Source organism: Limulus polyphemus, unplaced genomic scaffold, assembly GCF_000517525.1.
Source record: "Limulus polyphemus unplaced genomic scaffold, Limulus_polyphemus-2.1.2 Scaffold2807, whole genome shotgun sequence".
In the NCBI taxonomy this organism is placed as follows: domain Eukaryota; kingdom Metazoa; phylum Arthropoda; class Merostomata; order Xiphosura; family Limulidae; genus Limulus; species Limulus polyphemus.
In genome coordinates this window covers 89,928-105,237 of record NW_013668417.1, presented here as the reverse complement: position 1 = coordinate 105,237, position 15,310 = coordinate 89,928, and the positions used below count along the sequence as shown (strand labels likewise).

Sequence of the window (15,310 nt, the reverse complement as noted above, 5' to 3'; positions counted from 1 at the left end):
AGAAATTAGAAATGTAAAATAAACGTTTTTGGTGAAGACTAATTTTATCTCTCCTCTTTCGTCTTATAAGCTTCAATGTTTCACATTACTTAGACATTTTATGCCTCTGTATTATCTTTTTTTTTTAAACCAAATGTGTTAATGACTTTCGTTTTTGGTGAAGACTAATTTTATCTCTCCTCTTTCGTCTTATAAGCTTCAATGTTTCACATTACTTGGACATTTTATGCCTCTGTATTATCTTTTTTTTTTAAACCAAATGTGTTAATGACTTTCGTTTTTGGTGAAGTCATCTTATCGACACTACTGCTTGGGATGTGTGGCCCAAATAGCATCCATTTTGGTTGCTAAATGAATAACTATGCAGTTTTATGCACACTTCAACAAAGAGCATACATTCCTTAATAAATGTAAGTATAACTGCATAAAAGCTTAAATCATAAATTGGAATTAAGTCTCGGTGAAAAATGTTAAGTAATTTAGGTTTACAATCCAAGTTACTAAAAAAACAGTCTTCCAGTACTACGACCATTCCATACTTATTTTGATGAACAATAGAGTATTTTATTGTAGATCATTAACTGCAGAAGAACAGGTATTGAAAGATTGACCTTTTTAAAAATGTTATTTTGGAAAATATTATGGTTGAACAATAAGTACTGCATAATTATTATACTCATGTTTCTGTTGTATTTTGTGATGTGTCGTATATAAAGTCGGTCGTTATTCCTGTGTTATCAGGTATTATTTTGTGAATATTTTACTTTTGAATAAAATGTTGTCAGCATTGAACTTCATGTATTGATTCTGCTACAAGAGAAACATACATGATCTAAATATACAGTACCTCGCTCTGTTATTGATTCTGCTACAAGAGAAACATACATGATCTAAATATACAGTACCTTGCTCGCTGTTATTGATTCTGCTACAGGAGAAACATACATGATCTAAATATACAGTACCTCGCTCTGTTATTGATTCTGCTACAAGAGAAACATACATGATCTAAATATACAGTACCTCGCTCTATTATTGATTCTGCTACAAGAGAAACATACATGATCTAAATATACAGTACCTCACTGTTATTGATTCTGCTACAAGAGAAACATACGTGATCTAAATATACAGTACCTCGCTCTGTTATTGATTCTGCTACAAGAGAAACATACATGATTTAAATATACAGTACTACACTCTTTGTTATTGATTCTGCTACAGAAGAAACATATTTTTGATAGGGATGCATGGGTAGTAAAATTTGGCCGAATACCATGACAGGGTTCTCCCCTTGCACCCCCCCCCAAAAAAAACAAACAACATACACAAAAATTAAAAACGAAATTGACATTTATTACATTTAACCGAATAATCACCAACAGAACATTCAAGTTTTACTTTCAACTTTCAAAGCCTAGCCCCAACTTCTCAACCCCCCCCCAGAAATCCACTGTTATTAACCTCTATTGTTCTCTGAATCCCCGACTTTCAGCGGGCGGTTAGTTTTGTTGCCCGGAACATGTTTTTTTATAATCAAACCAATTATTGACTGTAACTTTCAGTACCACCTTAGCTGCCTAACTTAGACACTTGGCTGGAGCCAAGTATTACCGGATAGCCCAATACCTGGCAGGGTACCCCTCCATCCCTAGTTCTCGATATACGATACTTTATGTGGGCAGCAGTAACAATTTCCGTTCACAAGAGTTTTGACAGACTTGATTAACACCAAGAATAATTTTTAATGAGTAGTATTTTTTATCAACATCTTTCATCAATGTTTCTCAACAGAGTCATGTATGTGCAATTTGACCTCCAGGCAGTGTCTCCAGAATTATCCTCTCAGTAAGAAAAAATATTTTTACTCTGGGATTTTCCACAAAAAAACACCCACTTCCATTTTCAATAATCTTTTATATTCGCTTGGAAAATTAAGCTTCAAGATATCAATATATTGAGAGTAAAGCCCCCCTCCCCCTTTACAGTACAGTCAGTATTGGTACTTAAAGTGCACAACTTTGTTTTACATAACAATTCTAAATAGTGTAACAATACAAGAGTTCTGAATTCATCTTCTGTTTTTGATTGGACACAACACAAAATTACTAGAGTTAGCCACTTGACAGCTATATGTTTATATGTATATTGAATTTGTAAAGCTGCTCAAAGATGAAAGTAGTTATTAAAAATTACTTTTGAAGAACTTAAGAGTTTGTACAGCCATAAAACAAAATTCAGTTTTATAATTCAAACAATGGAATCAATAAGTACTGAACAGTTTTTTTTTTTCTCCCTCTATTGAGTGTTTTATTCCATGACAGCATTTTTTAGGGGAAAAAAAAGCTAATTTTCTACCTTAGCATTACTGAGTTAAAGAATGATATTCTGTACATCAACTATATATATATTTGGGACAAATTCAATAATTATTTATCATAGTAAGTAATTCTTCTGTATGGAGGTGAGGGGCAAGCTAAAGTCAGAGAAAGGAATTCTCAATATGATGCAAATTATTAGCAAAATTAACTCAAGTCATTTCAACAAATAACGGAGAATCTCCAGTGCAGAATATAATCATTATCAACTACAGTCATTGCAACAAACAACATATAGCTTCCACTGCAGTGCAAATGATCATAACAATTAATTCCAGTTAGTGCAAAGGATCATAAAAATTAACTCCTGTTAGTGCAACAGATCATAACAATTAACTCCAGTTAGTGCAACGAATCATAAAAATTAACTCCCGTTAGTGCAACGGATTATAACAATTAACTCCCGTTAGTGCAGTGCAAATGATCATAACAATTAACTCCAGTTAGTGCAACGAATCATAGAAATTAACTCCTGTTAGTGCAACAGATCATAACAATTAACTCCAGTTAGTGCAACGAATCATAAAAATTAACTCCCGTTAGTGCAACGGATTATAACAATTAACTCCCGTTAGTGCAAAGGCTCATAACAATTAACTCCAGTTAGTGCAACAAATGGAGTTTTCAATACAGTGCAAAATATGATCAACTCCAACTAGTGATACAAGAGTTGAGTCCAGGTTCATTAATTTTTTCTCCCATGGAGAAATTTGGTCTCCCCTTTTTCTTTTCAATATCATTTATAATGTAATTTGAACACCATCTCAAGAAAACCAACAACTTCTTGTCAAAGCAAGCTAATCACACAAATCAGTAATTACTATAACATACCCATCTGGCTAGGAATAAGCAATATCACACAAAAAAAAACTTGATCCCATTATAAAGTTTTGTTGCTTGTAATACAGAAAAGTTAGTCTAAAAATAAATAGTTTCAGCAACAGATCTTTTCATGTTGCCAACCCTTACTGTTTAAACTGTCACTGGAAATAAAGGTGGTATTTATATTTCAAAACGAAATAACCATGTTCAGTTTCTGTTGATAAGTTTAATTTATACACAGTTTGCATACAAATTCTCAGACCATCATGTAACTGTGGTCTTCACAGCTAACCTGTTGGCCAGTTTTACCACAGGTCACCACAAATTACACAGAGGTAAGTGTTTCTAACACAGTAAAGAATATTCAGAAAATGAACCTCAGTCAGTGATACAATACATTCAGATAAGTGTTTCTAATACAGTAAAGATGATTAACATAATGAACCTCAGTCAGTGGTACATTTAGATAGGTGTTTCTAACACAATAAAGATGATTAACAAAATGAACCTCAGTCAGTGATACAATACATTCAGATAATGTTTCTAATACAGAAAAGATGATTAACAAAATGAACCTCTATCAGTGATACAATACATTCGGATAAGTGTTTCTAATACAGAAAGATGATTAACAAAATGAACCTCGATCAGTGATACAATACATTCAGACAGGTGTTTCTAATACAGTAAAGATGGTTAACAAAATGAACCTCTGTTAGTGATTATAGTACACCAAGATAGGTGTTCTTGACATGTAGGAGTAAAAACACCCTTTTAGAGTATAGTGGGAGTAATACCCCTTCCTTTTGTACACATACGAGTATTAACTTGTCCAGATTCTAATTGCATAATATTGTCTTATTAACAGAATAGATAAAACACCAGCAACTTCTACAAAATAACTCACTTTATTTACTACAATCAAAATTACACATTAAATAATATCCGATGAACACAACTACTTGAAGTGCTGTTTCATACATCAATACATTTTGTATTAAAACAACTTTATCTCACAAACTACAAAAATAATGATTACAATAAAAAAAACACTATATCATAACACAGTAGGTTACACATAAATTTAATTGTTAAGCATATCATTATCAGCCATGTTATTAATACATACATATCTTTTCTTACATAAAATTCCTTTTTCAATCTCTAAACATCACTATTTAATCACCACAATGCTCTGAAGTAAAACTGTGGTGTTTAACAAACATGTGTAATGTTATTTCTATACTCAAGAAATGTGGGATATGAATTTAAAAACACTCATGTATATTTCTTTCTATCTATGTGGAAGATAATGTATGTAAAACCTCGGAAGAACCGCTTAAGGCTTCTACTTCAAATTTATCAAAAAGTAGATTTTTTTTCCTGAGTTTCTAATGTTGTTGAAATACACAGTATTACATTTTATTTGACAACTTTTCTTTGAGATACCCAGCACTGATGTTACGTGTGTGTGTGTTTATATATATACACACAGTATCATGAGTATCCTCAGCTATATATCTTGGACTGTAATAACAGTATTTATTAACTTACATCAGGTTCATGATTTTTAGGAACAACTTTAACGACAACTAACTTTCAATATGAAAAACCAACAATTTATTAAAGTTATGAGAAAATGCATCTAAATATTTATTTCTCATTTCTTCGAAGACAATCAAAAACACAAACAAATATGGCATTTCTATTACTAAAACATATAGAAATTAAAAAATTGAATTTATAATAATCCTTTTTAGTTATTCTATATAATTTCTTCAGCAAATTCTTGCTCATTTAACATGGTACTCTAAAATCACAGAAGAATACTAAAGCCCGTGATTCAAGAATGCTATTTAAATTCTCAAAAAGTAAACAAAAGTAACGCTGTTACTTTAAGTCACTCTTAATTTCTCTATGCCTCCAAGAAACAATTTTTCTCTTATCTCTGTATATATTGAAAGCTGTGTAAGTAACATAATGTACGTAGTGTTTTTGCAGACCCTTCAAAACACTAAAATATTTTTGCATACAGAGAATATCTATATGTAAAAAAACTGTTTAAGGTAAGTTTGATGGGCATGTTGAGCCATTGGAGATATAAACAGTGTCCTTGCACCAATATATTATATTTATTACTCCAACTCTGTACCACCTTACTTTTTCATCAATACCATGAAATGATAAAGCATACACACACATATGTATATCTTTACAAACATAATAACTACACAAAGATACTGTATGATATATTTATGATCTGTACCAATGTCATTTCATTCAGAACCAAAAAATAAAAGACTTTTTTTCTTGTAGTATTCAGAAATGAATGCCACTTTTACCTGGTGATATCCCAATACTATAGGTTGAAACATTTTAATCATTTAAATAAGAACTTGTGTGCTGTAAAAGTTGCTGTTATTGTATTTTTCAATTAATTAAGTTATAATTACAATAATATTTAGAACATTATGACTATTACAATAATAGGTCTTGGAAATATGGTATAATTTTTTTTCTAAACAACAGCAAAAAAAGTTAAAAAAGAAATTCAAACAGTCAATCCCTTTCAAATCAGTGTTTCAAGGCTGCATCACAAGTTAAGTAAACGTCAAACCCTAGAGTAACAGTGATAAGATTTTCAATTTAAAGCCAAATTGTCTTCAGACATGTACTGAAACTAAATGTTAGCCGACAGTATACTCCAGAGATTAAAAAAAAATTATCTTTCAAACATTCCAAACTTTCATCCTAAAACAGCCAATAGAATTTTTTACAATTAATAATTTTGTTTCAGTTAACTTACTCATAAGTAATCTGTTTTTTTTTATAAGTTACAGCTTTTCACAGTAAGGAAGAATATATATTTCTTTAAACAGTTACGACATTTCAATCCCTCGTGTGATAATTCTCAAGTACGTAGGTTTTGATGGTAAAAAAAGGTTTCTGTATTTATATTAATCAGTGTACTTAAGAATGATTGCACTGTAATTGAATGTCCTACCTGTTAAAAAAAACGTTCTTTACTGTAAAAGCTATAACTTGTAAAAAAAAAAACTGTTTAAGGTCCTCCAGCACCTGGTAACTTTAAGTGCTATCTTCTGGTAATAAGATGAAATTTTCGTGACGATAAAAATCCCCCCCATTTTCTAAGAGTTACACCAAAACATTCAAGCTTATTAACTCTTTATGCTACACATTAAAATGGAAAACTACCTCCTCCCGACAGTTATATCTGACCATTAAAACTCAAGAAATTTAATCCTCTGTCCGAAATTTCTCACGTAGGTGCCTAAACTAGCACATGAAGTGATCTTATGACAGTGACACACAGTTGATCAAAATGTTGGATTGCCAGACAAGAGATGAAGGAACAACTGGAGCTAATGTGCTGATTTTAAAGATCCATAAATAGAAACTACTTTGATCTACATCTCTAATAAAAACATGCATCCTTAGCAAAATGTCAGGTACAGTTGTGAGATTTCAAATGTGTGAATTCTCCAATTCAACAAGGGTGCTTGAAGTATAATACACAACAAGGGTGCTTTAAGTATAATACACGAGAAACAATAAATGTCATTTACTATTCCTCCTCACTTCTAACAGAATGTTTCTTTTACTTTTGTTCATGGATATCTCTATTATAAGCATTATAAAGATTAAAGAGACCGTTAAAAGAATAAAAGTTACTTAAGAAACTGGAGCATTACCCAAGATGTGGCATTATGATAGGAAACTAATAAAGTCATTTGCCATAAAAGGTTTTCCAATTAAAATCCAAATTGCTTATAAACAGTAAAGTCAAACTGTATGTTTGGTACGAGCAGCCTCGAGCAAGAATAAGAAAAGTATCTTACAACAGTCATAAATCTTTAAACAATTAACACTCCAATGTTCAGTTTTAACATTCTAAACCTTTAGCCTTCTAACAAAATGCTTCAACTATAGATGGGACAAACATCTGACTGGATCAGTTACTGCACTATACATCGAAATCCAATCTGATCCAAAGGTATGTTAATTTTGTGATGAATTGGATAATCAAATTGCATTTCCATCAACAGATTATCTCACAATATTAAGAAGGCATTATATAACTTGCATGATCATCGTACATGATATGTATTGTATTATCTAAACATAGCAGCATTTTCCTTGGTATTATAAAACGGGAGCTCTGGTAGCTACAATAGAGATAGTCCTAATAAAGTTTAAGTAAACAGCATGCCCACCCATGGTGCTGCAATTGGATACCACAAGTGACTATGGTAGCAACTGCAACGACAAGCACAACCCTACCAACATTCTCATCTGGAGGTCGGGAGTGCATGTAAAACACTGTCTCACATCGCATTCCCTAAATGGGCCTGCAACAACCATTCACTCCTATTGGACTATACATCCTTATTAGATTTTCAAAAGAACAATGTCACCCTTAACTAATTTCATGCCATATTCTAATGAAGTGGTAGCTTGTGTCTAGGGTACATTTTCAATACGTACGACCACATCTACTATCTGATCCAAAAATATCCAAATCCCATTTAATTTCAGGAGCCAAATATCTGAAATATGACCAAAGTTCTATTTGCTCCATCCCTAGTTTAAACATTTTAGAACTTTTATTTTCCAATAAGAAGATTAATGTTTTAACCTTCTAAAAGCTAGTTTCAACATTTTAGAACTTTTATTTTCCAATAAGAAGATTAATGTTTTAACCTTCTAAAAGCTAGTTTCAACATTTTAGAACTTTTATTTTCCAATAAGAATATTAATGTTTTAACCTTCTAAAAGCTAGTTTCAACATTTTAGAACTTTTATTTTCCAATAAGAAGATTAACGTTTTAAGCTTCTAAAAGCTAGTTTCAACATTCAAAACATATAATCTGTCCTTCTAGCACTAGTTTACATGCTTTAACCATATGATATTTTAAACATTTATTTGTGGACAGACACAGTTTTCAATAATTACGCTATGCTATCTAAACGTCTTAATCACTTGGGTTCATACGGATAACATACTAAAATGAAATATGGGAAGATAACTGAGCACGTTAGATAATGCCCTTCGACACAAAGTCCCTAGAATTTACAGGTACACACAAAATAGGCAAAGCTGTATGTGCCCACTGAAATTTGATGGTGAAATTTATATAATTACAAATGTATTATTTTATTACATTTTAAAAGAAAAAACACTGTCAATAAGAAACTTCTTTTTTAACAGGTAATGAATATTTTGTAATCTCGAGATTGACTAATTCTTCACTAATATGTACAACAGTCTACAGCTGCGTATAACTGTATTCAATAATATAATTAACATCTGGAGTAGCACAGTGAAGTATAAACTAACTTCATGAATTCAATTTAATTTTTAAATAAATAGTTGTTGTTTCAGTGATAAAAATTACAATTATCTTTTAAAAACACTGTTCTACTTTAAGCACCAAATTTTCTTTTCAGAGAGGAAGTTTTGGCTACATCGTCAAATTCGTATTTTACTTTTCAATGACTTTCAAGAAAACTTTCAAAACTCAAGCTCTCATACACAACATATAAAATGCAACAAACATCAAAAAAGTTAAATTCTGCAACAAAAATTTCTTACAAATCTGAAGAGAGAAGAAAAAAAAACTTTTAAAATGGTCTGTTTTGTGCCCGTTACACACAAAATATGTACAGAAACGACAGACCAGTAAAGGAGTTCATTAAAAATTATAATAAAAAATTGAGCTTCACTGAAGCACTATTTACACCAAGTCATATTTGATTTTTACTAAATGATAAAATCAATTCATGAATGTAATCACAGAATGGAAAAAATGGATTTAATCTGTAGAAAATCACATGTTCAAATCTCCTTCTTAACAAAGTGAGCACTCAACATTTCTAGTATAACTCACCTGGTTGTATGATGACTACTTTTGTTAAAACTTAAGTTAATATACAACTTATCAACTACTGTTGTCATACTCTCTGCAAAATCACTGAATGTACAGCCATATGCTTATGACTAGTAGATACTAATACAACGTTAATAATTTGATATTAAATTTTTATAAACAAACCTGATTTGTACTAAATAGTGAAGATCATACATTTTATAATAAAACTATCATTTTTTAATTTTTTGTTTAGAATAACTTATATTTCTCTCTATATATATAAAAATATTTTACCCATATCTTATTCTTTATTTACGAACATCACAGTGTGACATTTCTTGCTGGTAGGAATAGCTGGAGAGCAGAAATGTATCAAACTAATGTTAAATGTTAAAACCATTTGAACAAGTTTATTCAGAGATTTTTATCATTAAGTCAACTTTGAGATTCCTAGTTATATTGGTCACAGATGTATCACATTTTTACTTTGTATAAACTATAATCTCCATTATTTGAGTTCAGTGTCAGATTACTGTTGTTCAGTAAGATTTCAAACTGTGTTTCATATTTTTAGCTGAAAGACCCATAACCCCATTGTTTTAGTATACTCTAACATGAACACTATTATTACAGTTATGTCCCAGATTGTGTATCATATTTTTAGCTGAAAGACCCATAACCCTATTGTTTTAGTATACTCTAACGTGAACACTGTTATTACAGTTATGTCCCAGGTTGTGTATCATATGTTTAGCTGTAAGACCCATAACCTCATTGTTTTAGTATACTCTAACGTGAACACTGTTATTACAGTTATGTCCCAGATTGTTTATCATATTTTTAGCTGAAAGACCCATAACCCCATTGTTTTAGTATACTCTAACGTGAACACTGTTATTACAGTTATGTCCCAGGTTGTGTTTCATATTTTTAGCTCTAAGACCCATAACCCCATTGTTTTAGTATACTCTAAGGTTAAAATTGTTATTACAGTTATGTCCCAGATTGTGTATCATATTTTTAGCTGTAAGACCCATAACCCCATTATTTGATTTCCTCTGACATTTTATATTGATAATTTGGGTTCTGTATAGTGTTTCACATACTTTTGTTGTTAATATGGGTCTCAGTCTTTTGTTTTAATGGACAAAATTTGAACTACAAAAGTTGTAAAACCATCACAGAATTAGATAGCTGAATTTCACGCTACAGCTGTCTTAGTAAAAAGAGTAAGCCGTGATTTTTTTCCTCTAGCATCAAAATTAACTTACATCCAATGATCATACAGCCAAATGACTAAAAAAGCTGTAGCAAAGAGTAAGCTGTATTTTTATCACAGTAAAAGTACCATTATAGTTTCTCAGTTTAAAAAAATTAAATAAAGAAAAAAATGTTTTATTTTTAAACTTTACCCTCAAAATAAATAGTTTTTTTTTATGAGATCTTTCTTCAGTATCATAAAATACGTTACATAAAATGTTCAGTTTCAGTAAGGTTTCAAAATAGTCCATTCTGTATTCTTCTGGTGTTTTAGTATTTCAATCTGTTTGTAAAACAACAAACAATAGAAACACCTCATTATGAATTAACTGCCTAAAACATGAGTTTTTTAGTTTTGAAAGAGGGGTGGGGGAGAAAGAGAGACTCAATCGACTTTGTTTCACGGCACAATAAACAGAAGTTGGCTAATAGTGATAACTTGTAAAGAGGTATTACAAGCTGAAATAAATGGAAATTATTCTAATTTTTTAAAAATATCCAAATCACTGTTACACTTTTTATATAATTTGAAGTACTGTTACAGAAAATGTCATAAAAAAGAAAAGTAGTAAACATACACATATAGGTAGGTTATGAAACTTCCAATAAACAGAATACCATAGATATTCATGGCTTTCAATCTAAATGAAATACAAAAACAAGAGAACACTAAATACGTTTATTAACAATTTCATTAATGTGAAAAAAGTGACCATGGTAACTTTCTAGACAACAAATGAGAAGCTAGAAATGTCAGCATGATGAAATTTAAACTGGCCATCTACTGGACTCAAACTAAAGTTCACGTGTGTATACAATACTAAACACTATTAAAGATGAAGAATGAATAAACCATAGAAAACAGCAAAAATGCATCAATTAAAAAAAGGTTTGGAGTAGAACTTACATCAAGAACAATATAACCAATGTTGATGAAGAATCTGTTTAAATTTTGGAAAGCCTGAAAAAGTACCATTCACAAAAAAATTTCAACAAAAGGCTATTTCCAGGTGATAAATGCAATAGTTTGTACCTTAATTCAAATTTAGTTCTGTTTTTTTTTTATAAAATTGAAACTTTGTGTCACTACAATTCAATGAAGTTGGTTGAAAGAGGTTAGGTTGTTGACATTTCATTAGTTAGCCATACAGTTTGGCTTGCAACAAAGTTTCACAGCTGAAGTATGGCTAAACCAAAATTGAAACTTTGCACAATCATAATTTTTTTCTCTCTTATTTCAATGTATCTGTGTCATTCTTTATGCTATTGTTTTTAGTGTCAGTTAAATAACAATAAAACAACAAAGTATTGATATGGTTCTTTATGGTTCTAAGTTTCAATATATGTTACTTGACAGTTTACTTGTTCGGTTGAATTTCTTCTCATTCTAGCTTAGAAGCTGGGAACACGAACTGTGGTTCTTTTCCTAAACAACATCTTTACCAAGTCAGGTCAAAGACCTGTGTAAACTGGTTCTGTACTGCAATCTTGTACAAGGGAACTGTTTTCAGTCAAACCTCCTCTTCTTAATCGTTTAACATACAATTTAGCTGCAACTATGACGAAAAAGAGCACTACAACTAGGAAAAAGAAAGTCCACTTATTACTGAACAGCCAGAAAAGTAAAAACTTATATTAACTATAACTTATATCACTTCACACACACACTAAACACTCCAGTAAAACATATAAAAATAATTAAATTTGTGAGAACAGCATTGTGCATCATTCTCAACTCATAAATACATAGTTTCCTGTAAAAATATGATATAATTTTAAAAACATTCTTTTGAGTTTCTCTAAGAAGTTGTGTAAAAGACACACTACATACATTTTTTTTTCTTTTCTCATTTTTGGTACATTATTAATCCACCTGATAACAAATTTCAATAAAGAAAGAATTAAAGCAGTCCAAAGTTGTTCTGTATTTTCAAACAAGAACCACACCCACCCATGTCACATAAAGTTACCAAAAATGTGTTTAATAAAAAATATTATCCTTGTAGAGCTTTAGTTTAATCTCTTTACACATATTATTATTAAACTTTAAAATAAAAACATAATAAGAGTATGTTTATACTTACCTAGTGACGAACCAATGATAATTCCCACCATGGAATCGGCTATAAAACATTTGTAGCCTTGACGCACATAGAAAGGACTGCTACAGAAGATGGGGTTGTAACTTCCTTGAGGACACACAGCTTCCTCGGGACAAGGAATAGGACCACACTGAATACACTAACATCAGTATAAATAACATTTAGTTAGAACAAAGAGCATGTCAGTCTCATTGTTTATTGTTTACTGCTCATTTTTTATACATAAATATGAAATCATCTTGTCATAATACAAGCAATATTGAAGCCAAAACACATTATAATGTTAATTTTATTGACATACATTGATAGTAAAGTTGTGTAATTAAATTCTGAATGCAACTCAATTTCATACGCAGAAAGGAATTTAAAAATTGTGCCAAAGAAAATAGGGTTAACTTGAGGAACTAACACACAAGAGTATTCTCCAAATTTACATTACTACTGTGTTTAATTTTTATTTCTTTATAAAAACTTACTCAAGTCAGGTTAAAAAAAATAAATACCTAATTAAATTCTTAACTTCGTACCGAACGTACTAATCTTGTTTGCAAATAAAAATGTTGGGCCAACAGATAAAAAAATTAAAGTTAACAAAATAGGAAGTTAAACCCAATAAAGTAAATTGAATTGGAACTTTGGCAAAGGAAAGTTTTAAATATCAATAGTAATTACACAGTTTGATTACTCTATTCAGTTCCATTAAATGTGACATGGAATACCCAGCATGCTTTACAAGAATACAAATAAAGACAATGCTAAAATATTGTAAATTCACTAAAAAACTGTAGTGTGAAGAATCAATATGTTTAATAGCTATCTGCTTGAACATGTCTGTTCTACTTTACATAAAACAATTATAGGGTACTAGAAACGTAACGGTACTTCATGTGAGAAAAATATCTGCTTTTGGTGTGTTATAAACATTTCAATTCTCATTATAGACTATAAATAATTCTGTTTGTAATTAAGCAAATTTTTCATTCAAAACACAAACCTTCTTACAGTCTGTGTACACAAACATGCAGATTAACACCTCATAAATCTGCTCTGACACTTAAAATACCATGTTGAACAATGTTTCCAACATTACTTGCAATAATTCAATTTATGCTACTGATGCAGTTGAGTGATTGTCATACTCAAGTATAGACCAAAGCAACAGCCCATAGTGTGAACAATGAGCCAAACCAACCAACCATTGTCCAGCATGTAATGGCTCAGTTTCATAGTTTAATACTACATAGAAAGTGTGACATTTAAGACATATATGTTGCACACAGTACAAGTGTACCTAGACTACGTGCTTTATGAGTCTTGCATTTAACTGTTAGTTTTTCACAGATATTATTTTATACTTGTTTTATGTATGTGTGTGTGTGTGTGTGTGTGTGTGTATGTACATACATATCATGCACTGAATGCAGAAGATTGGATCTAAAACTCAATTTCGAACTTGTGCTATGTTGTGGAAAATGCAGGTTCAAAACTTTTAGCACAAAGTCTGCAGTAGCTTTATCCACTGTGGGAATATGTGAGCACGCACAAACTGAGCGGTCCCTGAAGCGTGTTCCCCATAAACTAGCAAAATTGACAGGTGGAATATATATAAATTACACAACACCTTCAACAACAATTGAGACTGTTTTGTTTGGTATAAAGCTCATCAGTATCAGACAAAAAAAAATGCTTCACTAAAGTAAGAAGTGACAGCAGAAAATGAGTATGGAAAATGCAAGTGGAGTGGAATATTGTGGACTGTACTATGCAACTTGAACAAGGGATCTACTTGTAAAGTGTCAACATGTTCAAAATAACAAGATATTGTAAGTGGAGAAATTGCCAAGACTATAGTGAGACATCTGGTGAGTGGGAAAGGTGTTATTCAGGCTGAAACATGATCCATGACACAAAGAAAGATAGAAGATGATGACGAAAAAAAATACATGACTTGAAAAATAGTATCAACCTTTTGGAATGGTTTGTTCAGAGCCCAAATATTCATATCACAGAACATCTCTGTGACCACCTGCTGTGGTTAATTCATAACATTAGACCACACCTTTCAGTAGTCACCAATGGGCTGACCTTTAGAAACAATAATGGCCATTAAGTGTACCAGGCACCAGTTAGAATCAATTTGCCTCTCACAAAAAATGACAAAGCACTTGTATTTTTGTCTTTAATTGACTTTGCGAACATGTGTTTTTCTAATATCATGACTGACACACAAGTGTATGTGTAAGTTTCAATAGATGGTGCACGTGTAGACTGGGCATAAATTACACATGAAAACATACAATAAATTAACAAGTGCAATAAAAATAACAATACAAACACTTAAAAAATCATCATTGCACAACTTTAAAATAAATTATTTTAAAAAGAATACAAGGTTAACATTAAAGCAAACTTTTCAATATTTCAACTGGTGATTACACAGGCATGCGATGGTTTTATTGTCTTGAAATTTATACATGTTCTACGGTAATTCCTGTACGCTGAATCCGAAAATGACATCCATTTTTCTCCATCATGTAGAGATATTTCACAAAGCTTCATAACGCAATACATAAAAGAAAGACCACAACACATAGTTTTGAGATTAAAAGACGTAGATTTCACAAAAAAAATCAGGATGAATGAGGATGCATGTTCGTTTGACACCAATGTTCTTCCCTTTTCTTCAATTTGTTTGTATTTTGTTAACAAACATAATAATAAAAAATTTTCTTTGTGGTAAACGAAATAATAATTTGATCTAAGTAAGAGTTTTTTTCTTCCTAATTTGTAAAAACTCATTATGCAGAGATGAAAGTGTCCCTTTCCTAAAAATCCTGAAAATAATCGAAGCCAAGTA

The 15,310-nt window shown here is 31.0% G+C and overlaps 1 protein-coding gene across 1 annotated transcript in view; it reads right to left on the bottom strand.

Moving 5' to 3' along the window:
- Window positions 1-4,089: 4,089 nt before the first annotated feature.
- The window catches only part of LOC106467944 (signal peptide, CUB and EGF-like domain-containing protein 1), a 34,261-nt gene continuing 23,040 nt past the window's right edge, over window positions 4,090-15,310 (bottom strand). The window contains exons 8-9 of the mRNA XM_022396174.1: window positions 12,436-12,592; window positions 4,090-11,931 (exon numbers count right to left, since the gene is read on the bottom strand). Coding sequence (XP_022251882.1) covers window positions 11,804-11,931; window positions 12,436-12,592 — 285 coding nt within the window. The 3' untranslated portion in view covers window positions 4,090-11,803. The remainder of the gene's footprint in view (window positions 11,932-12,435; window positions 12,593-15,310) is intronic.